The 23870-nt window shown below is 42.3% G+C and overlaps 1 protein-coding gene across 2 annotated transcripts in view; it reads right to left on the bottom strand.

Moving 5' to 3' along the window:
• LOC134935500 (rod cGMP-specific 3',5'-cyclic phosphodiesterase subunit alpha-like) overlaps positions 1 to 23870 on the bottom strand; it is an 81350-nt gene that overhangs the window by 44402 nt on the left and 13078 nt on the right. For both annotated transcript variants that reach the window (XM_063930533.1, XM_063930534.1), the window contains exons 2-10: positions 16945 to 17097; positions 15645 to 15734; positions 12355 to 12495; positions 11912 to 11986; positions 10889 to 10953; positions 10330 to 10396; positions 4075 to 4122; positions 3323 to 3472; positions 818 to 961 (exon numbers count right to left, since the gene is read on the bottom strand). In XM_063930533.1, the coding sequence (XP_063786603.1) occupies positions 818 to 961; positions 3323 to 3472; positions 4075 to 4122; positions 10330 to 10396; positions 10889 to 10953; positions 11912 to 11986; positions 12355 to 12495; positions 15645 to 15734; positions 16945 to 17097 (933 nt within the window). The remainder of the gene's footprint in view (positions 1 to 817; positions 962 to 3322; positions 3473 to 4074; positions 4123 to 10329; positions 10397 to 10888; positions 10954 to 11911; positions 11987 to 12354; positions 12496 to 15644; positions 15735 to 16944; positions 17098 to 23870) is intronic.

Here is a 23870-nt window from a genome sequence, read left to right as displayed (position 1 = left end):
ATGAGGTAGTAAATCTGATTTACACAGCTGTCTGCAAATACAGCCACTTTGTATCCAACTAAGAATCTGCCCCTTAATCTCCGCTGTGAAAGTATAGAAGTATTCAGTGCTGATGAGGAAGCCATCTGATTGGTTGTGAACTTCTCACATAATACTATGGTATATAAAGCAATATAGATTTTCTTGTAACCAATGGTTTTCAATATATCCAATAGCATATACTATTCACAATTTCTCAGAGAGTGAATGACATTATAAACACGCAATGATCTTTTGTAATGGGTTAATGGTTAATTAATGCTCCTGATAATAAATTTGAATGATTAAACTTAATAGGTAAAGTTGTTTATCCAGTGGCGTATCTATAACGGGTGCGAGGTGTGCTGTGCACACTGGCCCCGGGTCCAGGGAAGCCAACACTGCACACCCAGCACCCATATCTTGAATACTTACCCCTCCAGAGGCCAGCGTCGGCAGCCACGCTGCACAAATCACTAGGGAAATGGAGCAGCGGTTACTTTCCTGGCAGTTTGTGCATGTGCAATAAGAAAATCACCGGAGATCTCTACATGCGCACTAGTCTCTGGCACAGTGCTAGGGTCTCCTGGTGACCCTAGTGCTAACAGAGACACTGCGCTGCCAGCGTGAGAGGAGGAATGATGTAAGGTTATGGGAGGTACTGGAAGAGGGAACACTTTTAGTGCACACAATAATACTGATCCTCATGGTGACAGGCCACCTATCTGTACTGACACACAGACATACAATGGTTTCATTAATAATTAGTCATAGAGAATGGTGCAGAATGTGTTCTTACCAGGATTATCTGTAACTCGTCATTGGAGCATTTCACGTGATAATTAACCATGTCTTGATAAATATCTTTCCTGTTCTCAAGTTTGTTCATCTTGTCATAAGTGTCAGTATTTAGAACGGACCAGCCAAGGAACTGCGTCAAAGACTGCAGGAGGAGAGTATGAAAGAGAAGTTTATGAGTATATATGTATTGGGGCAATTTGTGCCTTTGGAGAACATCATTGTACGTGCAGATTTATTACAGTAACATAGTAATGGGCCTATTTATTAAACAATGAAAAGCCCCATCTCTGGTGGAAGTGTCTTCTCCCTAGTTATAAAGGTTTCATTACTGGAGATAAGACTTGCTGGTTCTTGCCTGCAAAATGTTCCCCATGCTCTATATATGGGGGATCCTATTTAACAAGGATCACAATGGTACTTGTAGTGCCTCCAATTTTCTTCTGTTATCTCATCTCATCTCAGGATAATGATGATGATGATGGCAGAAGATTAAATGGCTATTAAGCTGCTATGAACTACATTGGCAAGTGAACTGCTTTGCATTAATATAATTCATAGCAGCTAAAGCCCATCGTGGGGTTTTACCATTAATAACCAGAGCGGCTTGCAGCATGTGTCATCTATGGCATGACTGGGAGACAGAAGAGAACACCATACACAGATATTGGTGCCTGACAGATTGGAAAAAGCGGTTATATGGGAGACGGTGTTGTTTAACAGTTTTATTTATTAAACCTTTTTTTTTAAATAACAATAGTCCGTGCTGATGATCATCACACATTATTATACATTACCTGCACTCACGCACCCCTTCCTTCCAACATTCAATCTTACTTGTATATGACACATGGGTGTATATGACACTGCGTGTGCAGTACACAAATTAGTATTTTACACTAAACAAAGGGATGCAGGTCCCACTTCGCATCTTCCGCAATGCCTTCAATAAAATGCTGTGTTTCAGTGATGGAAAAAAAAAAACAGCACTCATTTCAAATGGATCTTGGCAAATGCACTGAATATGTGATAGACTGGTTCCAATGTTTTAGCTCCCACTGTTTGGGGGATGAAGCCTTGGGGTAGATTTACTAAAGTTTCAAAAAATGAAACTCGTGGTGTTGCCCAAAGCAACCCATCAGATTCTATCATTTTCTAGGATGTTTCTGGAAGTTGCCCATAGCAACCAACCAGGTTCTGTCATTTCATAGATTGTGCTAGATAAATGTTAATGAAAAGCTACTTGGTTGCTATGAGCAACTACTCCACCTTATCTCTTTCCAAATGGTGGGATTTATCCAGTGACATGCGGTGAGGTGAGGCAGGTGAGGTAGATCCTTTCCTGTCATATTAATGTATAAGCCAGAGTTTGTACTATATAAAGTATATGAAAAATACAAAGAATTTATTAGAAAAATCTTTTTTGTAGTATTCTAATGATTTTTATAGTCAAAACTCTGGAGTAAAAAGTCTGTGACAGGAGAGGCAGTGCCTCCTCTGCCTAGCATTTCCGCAGCAGTATATACTGATCCACCTGTGTATAATGCCCACATGAACCCTTTGACTTATATATTGTGTGTAAATCTGACTCTGATACTAGCCAGTGCCTCCTGAGCCATTTACCTCACTGCACGTCCCTGGATTGATCAAACCTTTGAGAGAGATAAAGTGGAAAATATGCCAATGGCAACCAGTCAGCTTCTAGCTGTCATTTATCTAGCACAGTCTATGAAATGACAGTTACTGCAGAATCTGATTGGTTGCTATGGGCAACTTCTCCACTTTAGCTCTCTCGAAGGTTTGATATATATCCCCCTATATGTGAAGGTGCCTCAAAGTCATTAATATATGCTTAAATTGCTTTTAGTAAATTGTGCACATGTGATGTTACTTATTTGTATCAGTGCGTTGCAATGTCATCTTTTCAGAATCCATAAGAAAGTCTTCTTTGATATAAGAATAAATATACACTTCTGTTTTCCCTGGAATACAATTTACTCTGTGGCTAAATGCCGGCTAAAATCCCTGCAGCGCAGGGAAAGGCTATTCAATGAAATAACCTTTTTTCCCACAACTAAAATCGGCGATCGCTGTGCAGAAACCCACTGCGGAATCAATGGGGTTTCCACACGTGTGAACCCCTGATTTTGCCATTTTCTCGCTGACGTTTCCTCGTAGCTCATGTTTGGGGTAAGCCCCGCTAGTTGAATAGGTCCGGCCGCGGCTAACTGAATATGCCCGAATATGTTGTAAATTGTAAGATATGGAAATAACATTAAGAATAACAGAAAGGGAAGCCTGATATCAGTTATAGATTTCAGAAGGAGCATGACATCAGAATAGTCTCTGGACACCCTTGCTGGACCACAGCAGTTTGGAGCTGAGTGGCTGGTACTTTATCTCTCTCCAAGGCTTAGTACATCTGCCCCAGAGCATGGCACCAGAGTACTCTCTGGACGCCCTTGCTGGAAGAAGCCCGTTAGTGATGTCAGGACTAATAACTTACTTCCATTAATACTTCATCCATTTCATCGAAAGGCTTTCCATCCTTCCTGTTGTAAAACGTGGCCACCCCCACAATCTCTTCCTTTTTGTTGACAATTGGCATTGAAAGGACATTTTTTATCATCCATCCAGAATCGTCCAGTGGGCCTTTCTGTGGAAAGATGAGAACATGTTTGGCCATAACAATACAGGACCATACGGATAAAGAGACAATATGATGTTTAGAGTTGTATACAGAAAAATTCCCATCTGTGATAGAAAAAAGGATTGCTTAGTATCAGCAAATAAGCCTATGGGGGAATATAATATTCCCCTACTGTAAACTAAACAGATATCAGATACCATGAGGAGATCAGTAGCCATCTACAGTAGCTTGTACTATGGAGGTGTACCATGCCTCAGAGAGAGATAAAGTGGAGAAGTTGCCAAAAGCAACTAATCAGCTTCTGTCATTTATCTTGCACAGTCCTTGAAATGACAGCTGATTGGTTGCTTCTGGGCAAATTCTCCACGTTATCTGTCTCCGAGGCCTGATACATCTCCCCCTCAGTGAGGTGGTATGGTACACTCTGTCATGCAACACTCTCTCAGTTGTGTTATACAGTGTATACAGTATGGCAATGTTCTCACCATAGTGTAATAGTATCTGCTTTTGTAATCAATACTTGAATAATCTGAAAAAGGACACAAGGAACAATGTGTTCATGGGCCCTAACTACACATGCTATTTGCCCCTCTCCTGTAAGACTGTACCTGGAACTGGAAGTAATCGTCAGCTGCTGTATTCATAATATTGCAAATCTGAAAGAAGCACATTAACAATATAATCAGTATTTTCTACAGCTTGGGAAAACCTAAATAACTGAATGGAACGTTAATGAGTAGTCATGCAGTGCCCAATGCCTGTAGAGCAGGGCCATACTGAGGGGTTTTCTGAGTGGTGCTATCTCCAATTGCATAGTGGCCTCGGGGTGGCATTGTCACTGCCCCATATCACCTGCATCTGGCTAGCAGGGTGCCTGGAATAGCACTCTGCAGCCAGTAGCGCTGCTGCAAAGCTCGGACATGCACCTTGCAGCCTGTAAAACCATCCATAGCATCCGAAGAATGTCCCCACAGTGTAACGTCATGATGTCATGTGTTCACAGGGCGGAGCCAGCCCAGGGCAGCACAGAGTCCTGCTCCAGAAGTGTGTACAACAGTGACATTGAGATCATTGCTAGTGAATCGAGTTTGAGTTCCAGTGTCAGCACTATGTGGTTTTGGATGAGTCACTTTGGATCTCTGTCATATGAGTTTGGAGCATAGGGCCTTATTCAGCTTCAGTTGCAGTTTTGCTAAAATAGCGAAACTGCAACCACTATCACTTGCATGCTGCGGCCACACAGGGCAAGGCTGCCCAGCATGCTAATGGCTGTCAGCAATGCAATCGCAATTCAATAGCTATCGCATTGCTAAATAAGTGAAGCCCCCTGGCCTCCGTAGCCTAGCTGCGAAGGCAGTTGGGCAGCAACAATTTTCCTGTTTGCAGCAGAGTTCGACTAAGCCACACTCCATCCAACGTCTAAATCTATCTGTATGTTCTAATTAGCATTCTATGCCCTGCAGCATAACCATGGGCAAAGCCCCATAGCATTATTTGTGGGAGTTTTCAAAGATGCGGCTCCAGCCTCCCAGGACCCCTCTCTGCACTTTACGAACAGAGGAGTTTCTTCTAAGAATGTGCATGTCTGGTACAAGAGAACTGAGGAGCATATTGAATGTTCCAGACCCATGTATACTCATAAGTTAGCCCCTGCTCTGCTCTTATGAGAGTATAGCATGGGGGACCCAGGAGTGTGGCTTGCCAGGGCCCCCTCACCTGGGGTATGGGTCGTTGGGTCAACACAAATTAGGTCGACAGTCATTAGGTCGACCCCAATTGGTCGACATGCATTAGGTCGACAGGATCACTAGGTCAACATAGTCATTAGGTGGACATGTACTAGGTCGACAGGTCGAAAGATCGACATTACTTATTTTAAACTTTTTTTGGTGTCGTTTTCTTCGTAAAGTGACAGGGAACCCCAATTAGTGCACCGTGCCCCTTGCATGGCTCACTTCGATCGCCATACTTCGGGCAAGGTGCCTCACTGCTTTGGCACAGGTTACCGTTCCCAATTGTAGTCCACTTGGATCGTAAAGTATGAAAAAGTTCAAAAATGTTTAAAAAATGTAAAAACTCATGTCGACCTTTTGAACTGTTGACCTAGTACATGTTGACCTAATGACCATGTCAACCTAGTAACCCTGTCGACCTAACGCATGTTGACCAATAGTGGTTGACCTAATGACTGTCGATCTAAGTAGTGTCGACCTAATGACCATATCCCCCTCACTTGTAGGTCCCAAAGCAGCCATAACCTCTGCAGGGGCAGCAGTTACGCCACTGAGCACAATGTGGTTTTCTTTTTTATACTTTACGATCCACGTGGACTACAATTGGGAACGGAAACCTGTGCCGAGCGCAGTGAGGCACTTTGCCTGAAGCATGGCGAGCGAAGCGAGCCATGTGAGGGGACACGGTGCACTAATTGGGGTTCCCGATCACTCTACGAAGAAAACGACTGCACCACTGGATAGCTTATAATGCCAGGAAGGCCTTACTTGTAACGTGTAAGTACAAGGCACTATCATGTGGCCTACTGGATAAAGTCTAACTGCTAGCACTCGATGCGATTGGGTGTGGATTGAAATATAGACAGCACATAGATAGACAGTCAATAGGTTGACATCAGATAGTCGACAGTCAATAGGTTGACAGTGTCAAAAGTTTGATAGTTAAATGGTCGACATGGACATTGGTCAACAGGGTCAAAAGGTTGAGAGGTTCAAAGGTTGACATGCAAATGGTTTACACAGAAAAGGTTGACACTTTTTTGTTTGTTATATTAACCCTAATCCTATCCCTAACCATAACCCTGAACCTCCTCTTAGTGCCTAACCCTAACTATCACTCTGGTGCCTAACCCTAACTGTGCCCTTCCGCAGACTACTCCTAAAGCTGGGTACACACTGGAGCGAAGGGCATTTGTTCCGACATCGGAGCACAGGTTGTGTGTACACACTGGAAGGAGTTTTATGAAGGAAGGGACGATCATGTTCTGTCCTTCATAAGCATAAACAAGGTCGCTTACGATGTCGCTAGGTTTGATGTGCAGCGGGAATTGCACAATCACCCATACACACCCGTAAACGCCAAATCGACCCAACATCTCTCCAGTGTGTATTCAACTTACCCCTCTACTAAGTGCCTAACCCCAGCAGCCTAACCTTAACCTTTCCCCAAATGCCTAACCCCACACCATAACCCGAACCCTAAAACTCACAAAAAATAATGTCAGCCTTTTGAACCTGTCTACCTACAGTAAATCCATGCTGGCCATTTAACTGCCAACCTTTTGACCCTGTCTGACTTATTGACTGTTGACCATCTTGTGTCGACCTATTGATTCTCTATCCATGTACTATCTATCTACCAACCAACCAACCAACCAACCAACCAACCAACCAACCAACCAACCAACCAACCAGATATCTATGTAATTATAGTTGCACTTACTGCTTTCATTTTCCTCTACGCTGCACCTGCATCTACTGTATGTCTGACTAGGGATCCGGTCTCTAGGTCGACAAGACTTAGGTCGACAATTTCTAGGCCAACCACTATTGGTCGACAGTAAGTAGGTCGACATGGTTTCTAGGTTGACATGTACCAAGTCGACGTGACAAAAAGAGTTCACTTTTTAAAAAATGTTTAAACTTTTTTATACTTTACGATCCACGTGGACTACAATTGGGAACGGAAACCTGTGCCGAGCGCAGTGAGGCACATTGCCTGAAGCAATTGGGGTTCCCAGTCACTCTACCAAGAAAACGACGATGTCAACCTTTTTTCATGTTGACCTAGTACATGTCGACCTAGAGTCCCTGTCGACCTAGAAACCATGTCAACCTACTTACTGTTGACCAATAGTGATAAACCTAGAAACTGTCGACCTAAGTCTAGTCTATCTAACATACCACACCCATCTAACTGTTGGAGGAAGGGGTGTCAGCTGAAAGTGTACCTGGATAATTTCCTGCAATGCCGGCCCTAGGCATAGGCAAACTAGGCAAATGCTTAGGGCATTTGTTAAGCCTGGGCCACAAGCAGCTTCTGCTGATTAAAATGATATGCGGCATGCCTAGGGCCCTCATTCCGAGTTGTTCGCTCGCAAGCTGCTTTTAGCAGCATTGCACACGCTAAGCCGCCGCCTACTGGGAGTGAATCTTAGCTTAGCAAAATTGCGAACGAAAGATTCGCAATATTGCGAAAAGACTTCTCTGTGCAGTTTCTGAGTTGCTCGAGACTTACTCTTCCAGTGCGATCAGTTCAGTGCTTGTCGTTCCTGGTTTGACGTCACAAACAAACCCAGCGTTCGCCCATACACTCCTCCGTTTCTCCAGCCATTCCCGCGTTTTTCCCAGAAACTGTAGCGTTTTTTCACACACTCCCATAAAACGGCCAGTTTCCGTCCATAAACACCCACTTCCTGTCAATCGCACTCCGATCTCCAGAACGAAGAAAAAACCTCGTAATGCCGTGAGTAAAATACCAAACTTCATAGCAAATTTACTTGGCGCAGTCGCAGTGCGAACATTGCGCACGCGCAATTAGTGGAAAATCGCTGCGATGCGAAGAAATTACAGAGCAAACAACTCGGAATGACCACCTATATTCTGTGTGTGACTGCGGCTGTATCTGCATACGAAATGCTACATTATTGTGTATTCCTGGAATATGTGAAAGGTACATTATGTGTATAAGGGCATTAAGAAAGGTTGGCATAATATATAAGGCATATTATGTTTATAAGGACATTAATAATGTGTATCATATATCTAAGGGGCATTACAGTGTGGTATTATGTGTATAAATGCATTACTAAAGTGTGGCATTACATGGATAAGGTGCTCTACTGTATGGCGTATGGTATAGAAAGGACACTGCAGTGTGGTCTAATGTGAATAAAGAGCGATATGCACTGGCGCATCTATAATGGGTGCAGTGTGTGCGGTGCACATGAGCCCCTGGGTCCAGAGGGCGCCCACATCGCACACAGTACACCCATTTCTTCTATACTCACCTTTCCAGCGTCCATCAGTGAACGTGTGTGGGCCCCCTCCTCTCCCGTAGCTGTCACGGCCACTGCTAGCGCACTGAGCGCTAGAGACTCTGGCACAGTGCCAGAGTGTACAGCGCATGTGCAGGACTCCGGAAAATGGCGCGTCTGCCATTTTTCAGAGTCCTGCGCAAGCGCTGTAGACTCTGGCACAGTGCCAGAATCTCGGTGCTGAGAGCGCTGACAGCGGTGGTGATGGCTACAGGAGAGGAGGGGGCGCACACACGGAGCCTGCCCATGGGTCCCCTTCTCTCTAGAAATGCCTCTGGCGATATGGTGTGGTGTAAGGAGAATAAGGAGCAATTCAGTTTGATGTAATACAGGTTGAGTATCCCATATCTAAATATTCCGAAATACGGAATATTCCGAAATACGGAATTTTTGGAGTGAGATTGAGATAGTGAAACCTTTGTTTTCTGATGGCTCAATGTACACAAACTTTGTTTAATACACAAAGTTATTAAAAATATTGTATTAAATGACCTTCTGGCTGTGTGTATAAGGTGTATATGAAACATAAAAGAATTGTGCGAATGTACACACACTTTGTTTAATGCACAAAGTTATTAAAAATATTGGCTGAAATCACCTTCAGGCTGTGTGTATAAGGTGTATATGTAACATAAATGCATTCTGTGCTTAGATTTAGGTCCCATCACCATGATATCTCATTATAGTATGCAATTATTCCAAAATACGGAAAAATCCGATATCCAAAATACTTCTGGTCCCAAGCATTTTGGATAAGGGATACTCAACCTGTATGAATAAAGGGCACTACTGTGAGGAGTAAAGGTAAAGTGGTTCTACTTTGTGATGTAACATGAATTAGGGACACTATCACATGATAAAATGTGAAAAAAGTTGCACTACTGTGTGGCGTAATTTGAATTGGGGGTAGTATTGTGTCCCCAATTGTATGCCTCTTACCAGCAAGAAAGCACCCCTTTTTTCAGAATGTGCGCACTGTTTCCATTTAAAATATAGGGAGTAGGAACACCAAAATGAGGACTGCTATGGGTGAGGGGTGATGGTGCTGGGAAAGGGGTGTGGAGTCCGAGGCGGAACTAGCGGTGGAGCTAGGAGGCACTAGCCAAAATCTTGCCTAGGGCATCATATTTGTAAGGGCCGCCATATTGGTTAGGGCCGGCTCTGATTGCCTGATATAGTACCCTGCAGTCACATGACCCTAGGCACAGTTGCCATTATAAATGTGATTCATTTTGGAAATATACTTGAAGACTTATGTTTCAATAACAGGAATTATGACAAACAGTAATACTAAAAGCAAAAGCTTTTGTACGGCTAGGTAAGACTTTGTTATAGAAGAGTGACCTTTCTTTAATGTTCTTTGGCAATATATTCACCAGTGACGCATGTGTAATTTACTGTCAGGCTTGGACTGGCCCACAGGGGTACAGGGGAAACCACCGGTGGGCCCCACTGCCTGGGGCCCCTCCTCCTACTCTAAGGGTCAGGTTCTAGACTGTGCACTTGAATTATACATTATACATATGTTACATTATACTGGACTATGGTGTATTTTCTACAGTGCATTGCTGTTATTAATCTGTTATTAATCTGGTACATTGTCATGCATGCAGCAGCTGAATTTACTGTATATATTTATGAAGGGGCCCAGATGTTGCACTCTCTAATGGTTAGTCAAATCAATGAGGTGGAAGGCGACACCCCCTCAGAAGACTGGCCACACCCCTACACATGGGCCCCTACCACTGCATTCCCCCGGTGTTACCTACATGCCCCAGTCCAACATTGTGTACTGTACATCACTTTTACTTACGAGACCGTTTTCTGCAACATATGTGGGTAGTTTACTAGCCAAGGCCCAATGATCTGCTGGTGGGTTCCTAAGAAAAAGAAATATAATATTTGTTATTGTCTTTTATTTACATAATTCTAACATACTGTATACTTCATCACTGAACAGCAATACTAAGGGAATATTAATACACAGGGGCTGCACTAAGATCCCGACAGCCGTGATATTGAATGCTTCCTCTGGCTAGGGGGTTTATTAAAATATTTTTTCTAGACGGCAATGCATCTTTAATATACTCTATATCTGTTGAGGATTTTTGGCAGAATTTTGCGGCTCATAAAGATAATATATTGTCTACACCTAAAGATAAACATGTCTGTTTAGTTTTCTATTAGTTCATCAATAAACCTGTAAATATTGGTGCACCATTACATTGTGTAGGTGGTACTCAAAGAGGAGCAAGGGGTTTTGTATTCAATATAAAATTGATTAATATATAGTGGCACATTATAAATGAACCCACAACTTTTAATAGTTTAAATACTTACAAATGAACAGCAATAATAAAATTACAACTTACGGAATAACTTTAATCTCCTCCTTTCCATGTAAAATGTAGTCGACCACTTTGTAAAAAGATATTTCCTGAAAATGTTAAAACAAATGTTTATAATTGCGTATACAAAAATAATGAAAAAGTAACATTTAAGTAACAATTTTTGGGCTCAGTTTCTAAGGTGCGGAGTTAAACAAGTGTTGGGTTTATGGAGCCTATTCTAGCATGTGGTATTATGAGTTAGGAAATCACTGCAAGTGGACCATTCAGATTGGTATTGCTTGGAGTAAACTGAGGTGGAAATGGAAGGATTTGAACTGAGGAATGTCGTACTTTGACAAAACATGAAAGGCACTTAGGCCGCGCACACAACAGGCTGACATATGGTGCTGCTCGTACACACTGCATGATGCAGTGGTACAACAACACGATCTAGCATACAGCATGGCATCACACACGATATCTTCTGGTTGGTGATGCAGCACGGCCTACTAGAAGATATCGCGTACGACCCACGGGAGCACGCAATTGGGTGTACACCCGATACGTTCTGATTTTGCCGTAAACAACATATCGTGCCGAGATCATCCTGATGTGTACACTGCCTTAAGCCCCGTACACACTGGGCGACCTCTGCTAATTAGCAATCAGCACTATATAGCTGATTGCTAATTAGGAGAGATCGCCAGTGCATACACACTGCATAATATTGATGAACGATATCGTTAGGTGACATCATTCCCCGCACTCCCAGAACATGCAGCTCAACAATATAGATAAAGTTGAGCTGCATGTTCGGTAGATAATGCCTCAATGAGAACGACCCGTGGGTGTACGCATCATTCATCATTCAGGCATACACACTAGACAATATGAACAATTTTATATAAGATCGTTATCATTCATGTCATCTACTGTAGTGTGTCACCTAGTGTGTACGGGACTTTACTGTTTTCTTCTGATTTTAAGAATGTGATAACAAATCATATTTAACATACTTTGTAAGAACATGGATGATGGGTTTCTAACTCATCACTAGGTACCTACCCTGCCATCTGGAGTCCTTGGTCCAGAATATGGGGGAACTTCACCCATTAGAATTGGCCATTGGTCAAAGAATTCCTGCAAAAAAATATATGGACATTATATTTATTTATTTATTCATGTATTTATTTTTTTAGTAAATACTATAGTTTCCATTTGGCAAAACTCTCTCATATGCCACGACTCAACGATTACACAGACTGCACACGCCTATGATTACAGGTGGTGACCCGTAGTGACAATTGTCCTAGTGAACAGCACTCAACACTCATTATCATTCCCGCTTTACCAATCTTAAAGCTAGGAGACATACTGTAACATACAAAACTGACGAAAGTAGATGGAATATTTGCACAGGCCTATAGGCACTAAGCAACCACATCTTTCAAATTCTTTGTAACACAGAGTAGATGGACGTTCTCTGCCCAGCATCACTGTTTGCACACCTTTGTCTTTGTCATGTCAAGAAGCCCCACAGAGTATCTGTCACAGTTAAGGAAGGCGCGAACTGTATAAAGTGCTTTGTGAAACTGTCTCTCAATGTCTGTGAGCTCTTCAAAAACCTTGTTGGCCGACCACAACAGTATCTAGAGAAAATAGAAAAAAAAAAAAACAGTTTATGCACTAATGCAATATTTACATGTAGATTACAGTGTTATTCGTGTTTAGCTAATTCTTATATGTATGATTAATATCTGCTATATTATTGTTGAATAAGAGCTTGTACATATGGGTTGGAAAACAATGCCTGCTAAAACATAGACACAAACTTGTACTTTGTTCTTGCTTTAAATACGACATTAAAATCATGTTCCAAAAGCCTCACCACAGCATAATGTACTATGATCATGTTTACAAAGCCTCACCACAGCATAGTGTACTATGATCATGTTCACAAGGCCTCACCACAGCATAGTGTACTGCGATGTTCATAAAGCCTCACCACAGCATAATGTACTATGATCATGTTCACAAATCCTCACCACAGCATAATGTGCTATGATCATGTTCACAAAGCCTCACCACAGCATAGTGCACTATGATCATGTTCACAAAGCCTCACCACAGCATAATGTACTATGATCATGTTCACAAAGCCTCACCACAGCATAGTGTACTATGATCATGTTCACAAAGCCTCACCACAGCATAGTGTACTATGATCATGTTCACAAAGCCTCACCACAGCATACTATGGTCAAGATCACAAAGCCTCACCACAGCATAATGTACTATGATCATGTTCACAAATCCTCACCACAGCATAATGTGCTATGATCATGTTCACAAAGCCTCACCACAGCATAGTGCACTATGATCATGTTCACAAAGCCTCACCACAGCATAATGTACTATGATCATGTTCACAAAGCCTCACCACAGCATAGTGTACTATGATCATGTTCACAAAGCCTCACCACAGCATAGTGTACTATGATCATGTTCACAAAGCCTCACCACAGCATACTATGGTCAAGATCACAAAGCCTCACCACAGCATAATGTGCTATGATCATGTTCACAAAGCCTCACCACAGCATAGTGTACTATGATCATGTTCACAAAGCCTCACCACAGCATAATGTACTATGATCATGTTCACAAAGCCTCACCACAGCATAGTGTACTATGATCATGTTCACAAAGCCTCACCACAGCATACTATGGTCAAGATCACAAAGCCTCACCACAGCATAATGTACTATGATCATGTTCACAAAGCCTCACCACAGCATAATGTGCTATGATCATGTTCACAAAGCCTCACCACAGCATAGTGTACTATGATCATGTTCACAAAGCCTCACCACAGCATACTATGATCAAGATCACAAAGCCTCACCACAGCATAATGTACTATGATCATGTTCACAAAGTCTCACCACAGCATAGTGCACTATGATCATGTTCACAAAGCCTCACCACAGCATAATGTGCTATGATCATGTTCACAAAGCCTCACCGCAGCATAATGTGCTATGATCATGTTCACAAAGCCTCACCACAGCATAATGTGCTATGATCATGTTCACAAAGCCTCACCACAGCATAGTGTACTATGATCATGTTCACAAAGCCTCACCACAGCATAGTGTACTATGATCATGTTCACAAAGCCTCACCACAGCATACTATGGTCAAGATCACAAAGCCTCACCACAGCATAATGTGCTATGATCATGTTCACAAAGCCTCACCACAGCATAGTGTACTATGATCATGTTCACAAAGCCTCACCACAGCATAATGTACTATGATCATGTTCACAAAGCCTCACCACAGCATAGTGTACTATGATCATGTTCACAAAGCCTCACCACAGCATACTATGGTCAAGATCACAAAGCCTCACCACAGCATAATGTACTATGATCATGTTCACAAAGCCTCACCACAGCATAATGTACTATGATCATGTTCACAAAGCCTCACCACAGCATAGTGTACTATGATCATGTTCACAAAGCCTCACCACAGCATACTATGGTCAAGATCACAAAGCCTCACCACAGCATAATGTACTATGATCATGTTCACAAAGTCTCACCACAGCATAGTGCACTATGATCATGTTCACAAAGCCTCACCACAGCATAATGTGCTATGATCATGTTCACAAAGCCTCACCGCAGCATAATGTGCTATGATCATGTTCACAAAGCCTCACCACAGCATAATGTGCTATGATCATGTTCACAAAGCCTCACCACAGCATAGTGTACTATGATCATGTTCACAAAGCCTCACCACTGCATAGTGTACTATGATCATGTTCACAAAGCCTCACCACAGCATAATGTACTATGATCATGTTCACAAAGCCTCACCACAGCATAGTGTACTATGATCATGTTCAAAAAGCCTCACCACAGCATAGTGTACTATGATCATGTTCACAAAACCTCACCGCAGCATAGTGTACTATGATCATGTCCACAAAGCCTCACCACAGCATAATGTACTATGATCATGTTCACAAAGCCTCACCGCAGCATAGTGTACTATGATCATGTTCACAAAGCCTCACCACAGCATAATGTACTATAATCATGTTCACAAAGCCTCACCACAGCATAGTGTACTATGATCATGCTCACAAAGCCTCACAACAGCATAGTGTACTATAATGTATCTGATGCAAAGTGATTTCTTATCAGGAAACGTGTACACACTACAGTACTATGGAGCTCATTCAGGTTGGATCGCAAATAACGATCCAACCACAATAATTACAATGACGATGTAGGCACATGCGCAAGGGCCATCCTGTGCCTGCATTTACGTGACAGGCAGAGGTGTTTCGTGGTGCGGCACGCTCCATTTCCAAGATGGAGATGGAGCGTTGCGGCTTCGAAATGGGGGTGTGATGGCGGCGTTATCTGGGCAGCTGCATGACATCACATGCAGCCACTCTGATCAAAAAGATGGCGGCGGGCCTCCTGCCGTCACAGCCAGGTTATTCCAGCAGGAGGCTTCCCCAATTTCTGCGCAATTACTGCGTAATCGCAGTGGGGCTGCAGTTAGCATGCTGGGCAGCCTTGCCATGCTATGGGCGGCCCAAAGCATGCGAGTCAAAGGATTTCAAATTACATCGTAGTGACCTTGCATGCCAAGCCAATTAATATTTAATTATTTATGTTTTCCAATACAAAGCAATATTGATTATTTGAGTGTGTTCATTTGTATGTCATCCAAACATAACATATTCTTCTCATTAACCCCACACAACCCATACCTGGCCTCTTCTCGTCTCACAGTTGTGCAGGTAGGATAGGTGATACACTTTGAGAATCAGATTGGCAAAATTGAGGTACTTAAGGAACACCTGAAAAATAAAAAAATAACAGAAAGCTGCACATATCACATCTCAAATCTGTATCAATGACATATTAAAAAACTTTGTGTACATTATATTAAGAGAAAAAGGGCCCTGCACAATCTATAATAAAATAGGAATATTTGAGTTAAAGTGCCACACATTTATTATTGCTCCAGCTTGATTGCATAGTACAAAAGTGCGTAATGAGGCTAAATGATCCTGTCACAGGGGCTAAGGCAGTCGCAGGGCGGGGGTGGGGGCGTGGGCAATGCTCTGTTTCCAGAGAGGAGAAGGAAAATTGCGGAGGCATTGCGGCGGGAATGGGGGTTGGAGGTGGCAAAACGGGGGGGGGGGGGGTTTGGGGGCGTGATCACGGTGGCTGCGTGACCTCACACGCAGCCGCCACGATTCTGAACACGGCGGCTGGGCTCCTGCGGGTGCAGCTAAGCTGCGTCGGCAGGAGCCATCACTAATTTCTACAATGAAGCAGAAATTGTGAGGCAATCGCAATTTCTGCTTCATCAAGGGGGGGGGGAGGCACCGGTCAGCATGCTGGGCGGCCTTGCCCAGCGATGGGCGGCCCCCAGCATGCTAGGAAAAGGATAGCACAAAACCCGAAAAATGTCCGGTGCACATCACTAATTTTAATACAGAATGATGTACACTTGTATGTTGTTATAATATTAATTTATATTTGTAAGAGCATAGACTAAGAAGTAGGAGGAATCGGGAATAGTAAGGGGAGGAGTCAGATGCTGACACCGAGGTGGGCCTGTGTGCTTCAAAAATGCCAGGGTCTATTTTTTGTCCCAGTCCGGCCCTGGTGGTAGTCATGTAGATTAGCCTAGGGTGAGTTAAGAGGGTGGTTAGGAACTTTGATAATCTCCATAAAGAGGTGATATTTTAAGGTTTGGAGGCTTGAGAAAGGTTGTATGAGGAATGGGTGCAGCATGAAGACAGCCTTGTAACTGGGATTGGGAGCAGATAGTGAATGAGGACGAGAGGTGAAGATGTTGGGCAGTGTAAAGGGATCCAGTTGGGAGATACTGTATTTTGAAACAAGTAAAGCAAGGTTTGTTAGTACAATTTTGTTCATGACTTTTTAAGAAAAAAAATGTTTTGTTAGCACTTAGTTACATTTCCTATATAGTATATTCCTCTGTTGGTATTTGTGTTATTGAGTTTGCAGAATTGTAAGTGGAATTTCATTCCTTACCTCTTCATCTTTCCCGGTGAAGCAGGTACCATCATTTTTGTTGACAGCCATTATGACAGCCACAACATCTTTGCCGTTCATTACAGGGGCTGCCAATATGGTCCGTGTTGCATATTCTGTAAGGTTATCTACGAAACTGCAGAAGTGAGAGTCCTAAATAAGGAAAAGGAGTCATGAATGAGAACAGTCTATGGTATTGTCTATATTCTCTCTTTAAGCAATGCTACATTTTTGTGGACAATTGAGAACTAAAATGTCAGCAAAAATATGTGATGCATATGTTAATAACAGACTAAAGGGTCCTACTTATAAAACAGAAAATTAATATACTGGTTAGAGAAACACGGCTGGTGTGCATCTGCCCCTTGTGTCATTTTACAGATAATGGATAGATTGGAGAGAAAAGTGAGTTTCTCCTGTATTGTGAGATTACTGTATATATTGCCTATATTGTACTTTTGTTTGCCTATTAGTGCTATCCCTGACCCATACCAAAAGTCACAGGATAGTTCAGGAAATTGGTAGAGACTACTTAGACATGGCTGTTAGCTACTCATGGCTTGATATGTCTGCCTTTTTTCATAATAGCATATGTATGTAATAATTTAAATGATGTGTCTCTGTCTTACGGGTCACTTACTTGTGTTTCTTTCCCCCAGACCAAATGCTGACAGACCTCCCCTGCAAACCTGATTTGTAAGTCACTTTATGTAACCTTGTGATACATGATTGATATTTCTATGTAATCATGTAACCTGACTGGTTGTCACTTAAACATGAGCGCAATGCATTAATGATGCAGTTACAGGTCCAGTATGTTTTGTCAACAATCACAATGATGACAGTCATTATCTAGACACCATAATGTCATCAGGAACAACACATTGCTGGATAAAATGTCAACATCCTCAAAATGTCAACAGGTAAATAATGTAGACACCCAATTTAAACCTGAATTCAACCCTAACCCCATCCCTAACTGCAATTCCAACCCTAACCACATCCCTAACTGCAATTCCAACCCTACAGTAACTCCATCCCTAACTACAATTCTAACCCTAACCCCATCCTTAACTACAAATCCAACCCTAACCCCCGTCCCTAAATGCAATTCCAACCCTAACCCCCAAACTCTAACTGTAATCCAACACTAGCCTTCAACTCTAACTGCAATTGCAACCCTAAGCCCATCCCTAAATGCAATTCCAACCATAACCCCATCCCTAACTGCAATTCCAGCCCTAACCTCCAACTCTAACTGTAATCCAACCCTAACCCCCAACTCTAACTGCAATTCCAACCCTAACCACATTCCTAAAAGCAATTCCAACCCTACCCCATCCCTAACTGCAACTCCAACCCTAAACCCCAACTCTAACTGTAATCCATCCCTAACCCCCAGCTCTATCTCCAATTCCAACCTTAACCCCATCCCTAAATGCAATTTCAACCATAACCCCATCTCTAACTGCAATTCCAGCCCTAACCCCCAACTCTAACTGTAATCCAACCCTAACCCCCAACTCTAACTGCAATTCCAACCCTAACCACATTCCTAAAAGCAATTCCAACTCTACCCCATCCCTAACTGCAACTCCAACCCTAAACCCCAACTCTAACTGTAATTCCAACCCTAACCCCCAACTCTAAAACCTTCATTAACTGTAATGCTAACCCCAACCCTAAACCATAAAAACTGTATTGTTGACATTTTGAGAGTATCACCATTTCATGGGTCAACATTTTGACTCTGTTGACATTTTGCAGGTGGCGTCATGTTAGGTGTCAATATTTTAACCATGTCAACATTATGACATGTAACATGGTGCCGACCTTTTGACTGTCGACATTGTGACTCCTGATATGCTGACTACATTGCACTATTACACAGGGCTCACATGTGATATGCTCTGGTTTTGCAAAGACAGACTTTGTAAATGTCACTGGAAATTATTAACTTATATTTCTTTTTCTGATGCAGGCTTCTAATACGCAGACTGGTTAGTTGGAACAGGAACTCACCCCTCACATCCAATCCCTCTCCTAGTCCTGCCACCTCCACCCTTGCAATGTTGAAAAATATGTGCCCCTTTCTCATTGAAAAATGATTCCTAAACCCTTATTATCTCCTGTTTGGACTACTGCAACCTCCTCCTTGTGGTACCCTCTATCTCTTATCTTCCCTCTTCAGTCTGTAAAGAATGCAGCAGCAAAGCTTATTCTCTTTCCTGGTGCTCCTGATTATGCACCTATCTGTAAATTCATTCAATGGATTCCTATTCTCTCCAGAAATTTCATGCTGCTTTACCTCATCTACAAAACCCTCACCAAAGCATCATCTTCATACATATCTGTCCTCATCACTAGATACTGTCCATCCCAGCTCAACCTAAGCCTCTTCTCTCCTCTCATTAATGTTGCCCCCAAGCCATCTTCAGCACTACTCTTCAGTCTTCACCCTTAAAAACCCTTTCACTCTTGCTTGCATTATCAACTAGATCACTACTGCAGTGTCCACCATGGTTCCATTGCTCCTCCTGTCTCCACCTAGCCCATCCCTCTATATTGTAAGGTCTCATGAGCAAGCCGCTCACTACCTTACATCTCATTCCTGCCCCTTCTCTGTCTACTCCGCTTATACCTATAATGTTTTATGCTGCATTTTTATTTAAGTCAGTGTTATTTTGCTATGTTCCACTTATATGTACAAATTCTTGACTTGTTTTATGCTTCCTGTAACACACATCAAGTTGTTATACTTAAATCATACTCCTGTATTTGTATGTTGACGCCCCAGAATTTGTGGCATCATACCAATATATAATGATTATGAGTAGCTTTGCCTGTTGAATTAGCCTTAAAGCGCAACATGACTGAACTAAGTAGTTTGCTGGAGCAGTAATTTTACCTTTATCCTAGACTAAAATGTGTGGCCGCCCCTGCTGATAATTTTTTCTCCATCTCCTTGCAATACATTACTACAGAACAGGCTTATCGAATATGCATGGACCTCAATAAGCACCTTGGATGAAATATGAACAGACCATATTTAGCATTATGCACAATAGATCTGTGTCTGTACTAGCCAGTAAAACGGACAAATGAGCTGAAGAGAAGACATCTGATATAAGTTTATAAGTGATAGTGTTGAATTGTATAATATAGTTACTTTAATATATTATCACCTGACCAGGACAGCTAATGCTCTTTTTTCTTAAATGTAGCTAGTTGATGAAGTGAGTCTCAGGACATAGAAGTTTAAGTATCTACAGATTTCTTGACATTGATAATATTACCTTTAAAATGTATATGACTAGAAATTCCCTATGAAGAGTCATGCGGAACTCAGTATCAGGCTACAGATCAGCTCCAGTTATAACTAGTGATGAGCGGGTTCGGTTCCTCGGAAACCGAACCCCCCCGAACTTCACCCATTTTACACGGGTCCGAGGCAGACTCGGATTCTCCCGTATGGCTCGGTTAATCCGAGCGCGCCCGAACGTCATCATCCCGCTGTCGGATTCTCGCGAGATTCGGATTCTATATAAGCAGCCGCGCGTCGCCGTCATTTTCACTCGTGCATTGGAAATGTTAGGGAGAGGACGTGGCTGGCGTCCTCTCCGTTTATTAATAATATTTGTGCTGCTCAGTGCTTATTGCTTAATTGTGGGGACTGGGGAGCAGCTGTATTATATAGGAGGAGTACAGTGCAGAGTTTTGCTGACCAGTAACCACCAGTATACGTTGTCTGCCTGAAAAACACTCCATATCTGTGCTCAGTGTGCTGCATATATCTGTGCAAACACTGCTTAATTGTGGGGACTGGGGAGCAGCTGTATTATATAGGAGGAGTACAGTGCAGAGTTTTGCTGACAGTGACCACCAGTATACGTTGTCTGCCTGAAAAACACTCCATATCTGTGCTCAGTGTGCTGCATATATCTGTGCTCACACTGCTTTTATTGTGGGGACTGGGGACCACCAGTATATTATATAGGAGGAGTACAGTGCACAGTTTTGCTGACCAGTGACCACCAGTATATATAGCAGTACGGTACGGAAGGCCACTGCTCTACCTACCTCTGTGTCGTCAAGTATACTATCCATCTAGATTCTATACCTGTGGTGCATTTTAGTTTTGCAGTTTGCTGACAGTGACCACCAGTATATATAGCAGTACGGTACGGAAGGCCACTGCTTTACCTACCTCTGTGTCGTCAAGTATACTATCCATCCATACCTGTGGTGAATTTCAGTTGTGCGCAGTATATATAGTAGTAGGCCATTGCTATTGATACTGGCATATAATTCCACACATTAAAAAATGGAGAACAAAAATGTGGAGGGTAAAATAGGGAAAGATCAAGATCCACTTCCACCTCGTGCTGAAGCTGCTGCCACTAGTCATGGCCGAGACGATGAAATGCCATCAACGTCGTCTGCCAAGGCCGATGCCCAATGTCATAGTAGAGAGCATGTACAATCCAAAAAACAAAAGTTCAGTAAAATGACCCAAAAATCAAAATTAAAAGCGTCTGAGGAGAAGCGTAAACTTGCCAATATGCCATTTACGACACGGAGTGGCAAGGAACGGCTGAGGCCCTGGCCTATGTTCATGGCTAGTGGTTCAGCTTCACATGAGGATGGAAGCACTCATCCTCTCGCTAGAAAACTGCAGTGCCACTCCTAGATGGGCCAGGTGTTTGTGTCGGCCACTTGTGTCGCTTAGCTTAGTCACACAGCGACCTCTTTTTTTCTTTGCATCATGTGCTGTTTGGGGACTATTTTTTTGAAGTGCCATCCTGTCTGACACCGCAGTGCCACTCCTAGATGGGCCAGGTGTTTGTGTCGGCCACTTGGGTCTTTGTGTCGGCCACTTGGGTCGCTTAGCTTAGTCACACAGCTACCTCATTGCGCCTCTTTTTTTCTTTGCATCATGTGCTGTTTGGGAACAATTTTTTTGAAGTGCCATCCTGCCTGACACTGCAGTGCCACTCCTAGATGGGCCAGGTGTTTGTGTCGGCCACTTGTGTCGCTTATCTTAGCCATCCAACGACCTCAGTGCAAATTTTAGGACTAAAAATAATATTGTGAGGTGTTCAGAATAGACTGAAAATGAGTGGAAATTATGGTTATTGAGGTTAATAATACTATGGGATCAAAATGACCCCCACATTCTATGATTTAAGCTGTTTTTGAGGTTTTTTGTAAAAAACACCCGAATCCAAAACACACCTGAATCCGACAAAAAATTTTCAGGGAGGTTTTGCCAAAACGCGTCCGAATCCAAAACACGGCCACGGAACCGAATCCAAAACCAAAACACAAAACCCGAAAAATTTCCGGTGCACATCACTAGTTATAACACATATCAAAGCACAGCTATTGGAGAACATGATGATGCATTGGTTAGTTTAGCGGCCTCCCAGCACTGGGTCATGTGTTCTATTCCGGCCACGGCCTGCTTTGTGTGGTTCTGCTCCACTGGGTCAGAGGCTGATGGGAATGATTAACTGATAATATGTGTATGCTCTATAAATAACTGTTAATTAAGAAATACATAATAGCTTAGGCACAAATGTATTAAGCATTAAAAAGTGATAAAGTGGTGACAGATAAAGAGAGATAAAGTACTAGCCAACCAGATCATAACTGTCATTTGTCAAACACATCCTATAACATGGCAGTTAGGAAGCTGATTGGCTGGTACTTTATCACTCTTTATTAGTCACCACTTTATCACTTTTTAAGGCTTAATACATTTGGGTCTTAGTTTTATATGATGCACTGAAAAGATGTTCTGATGTTCAGTTATGATTTATCAGGAGAGAAAATCACTTTAGTACTCATCCAGATGTCTTTAATAAATGTGTAATTTGTGCTTCCCCTTTTAAAATGAAATTGTGTGATTTCTGTCAATGGGGTAAATATGCAATATCTCCTTTTTGCACTCTTTCAATGAATGTGTTTAGAGATTTGTTTGAGAAATGTGTCTGGACTTGCGATTAGTTTCAAAAGTAGAAATACATATATTAATAACATTTTTTAAAACACAATAGCAACACAGTAAAATATGCTGAAGCAGTGATTTTCAAACTGTGTGCCGTGGCACTCTGGGGTGCTTCAGGACACTTGCAGGGGTGCCCTGGGTTGGTCGTCCAGGACCAATTCAAATTATTTATGGTCAATGCAATAGGCAAAACCAGTGCTGGTGGCTGGAAGTCGATAAATATGTGGACAAACAGAAGCAAATCTTGTCCCTCACCAGACAACTGACCCTAAGGATGACATGTAAACACAATTTGCTTAATTCAATATTTCTTTCCAAATTTCTCAATAAGAAACTTTTGGCCTAAGGATGTCATGAAAAAAATTCTGATGCTCTAGGGTGACGTGATTCAGAAAAGTTTGGGAACCTCTGTGCTAAAATGTAAAAACTAAAATAAGACACATGAGAGAGATTTCAGTCTCTTAATTACACAGGCTAATTCTTTAAAACTCTACTGTTAGAAATGGAAGATAAGTATTGTAAGTCATTAGTAGAGTTGTAGTCCGTCATGTAAGCATGCATTATTCTATATTTCCATTTAAAGTAAGTTCTTTTGAGTCTGCCAACTCTTAGCTGTATGTCCCAGTACCTGGGTAGTCTCCATGTTATTATGCAGAGTGTAGGCGTCTGTTTGTTACGTTCACTTTCAACTAGATGTCTACCATTTATTGCTACGTACAGTTAGTGATGTGCGCCGACTCCCTTGCTTTGGTTTTGGATCTGAATTAACTTCGTGTTTTGGTTTTGCCAAAACCACCCTCACATGTTTTGGTTTTGGATCTGTATTTTTTTCAAAAGTTTATACAAACTGCTAAAATCGCATAATTTGCTCTTTTTTTGTTGCTACAGTATTATTAACCTCAATAACATTAATTTT

This window comes from Pseudophryne corroboree, chromosome 6 (assembly GCF_028390025.1).
Source record: "Pseudophryne corroboree isolate aPseCor3 chromosome 6, aPseCor3.hap2, whole genome shotgun sequence".
Taxonomy (NCBI): Eukaryota; Metazoa; Chordata; class Amphibia; order Anura; family Myobatrachidae; genus Pseudophryne; species Pseudophryne corroboree.
Note: the sequence above shows the minus strand (reverse complement) of the source record. Positions and strands in the feature narration are given on the sequence as shown.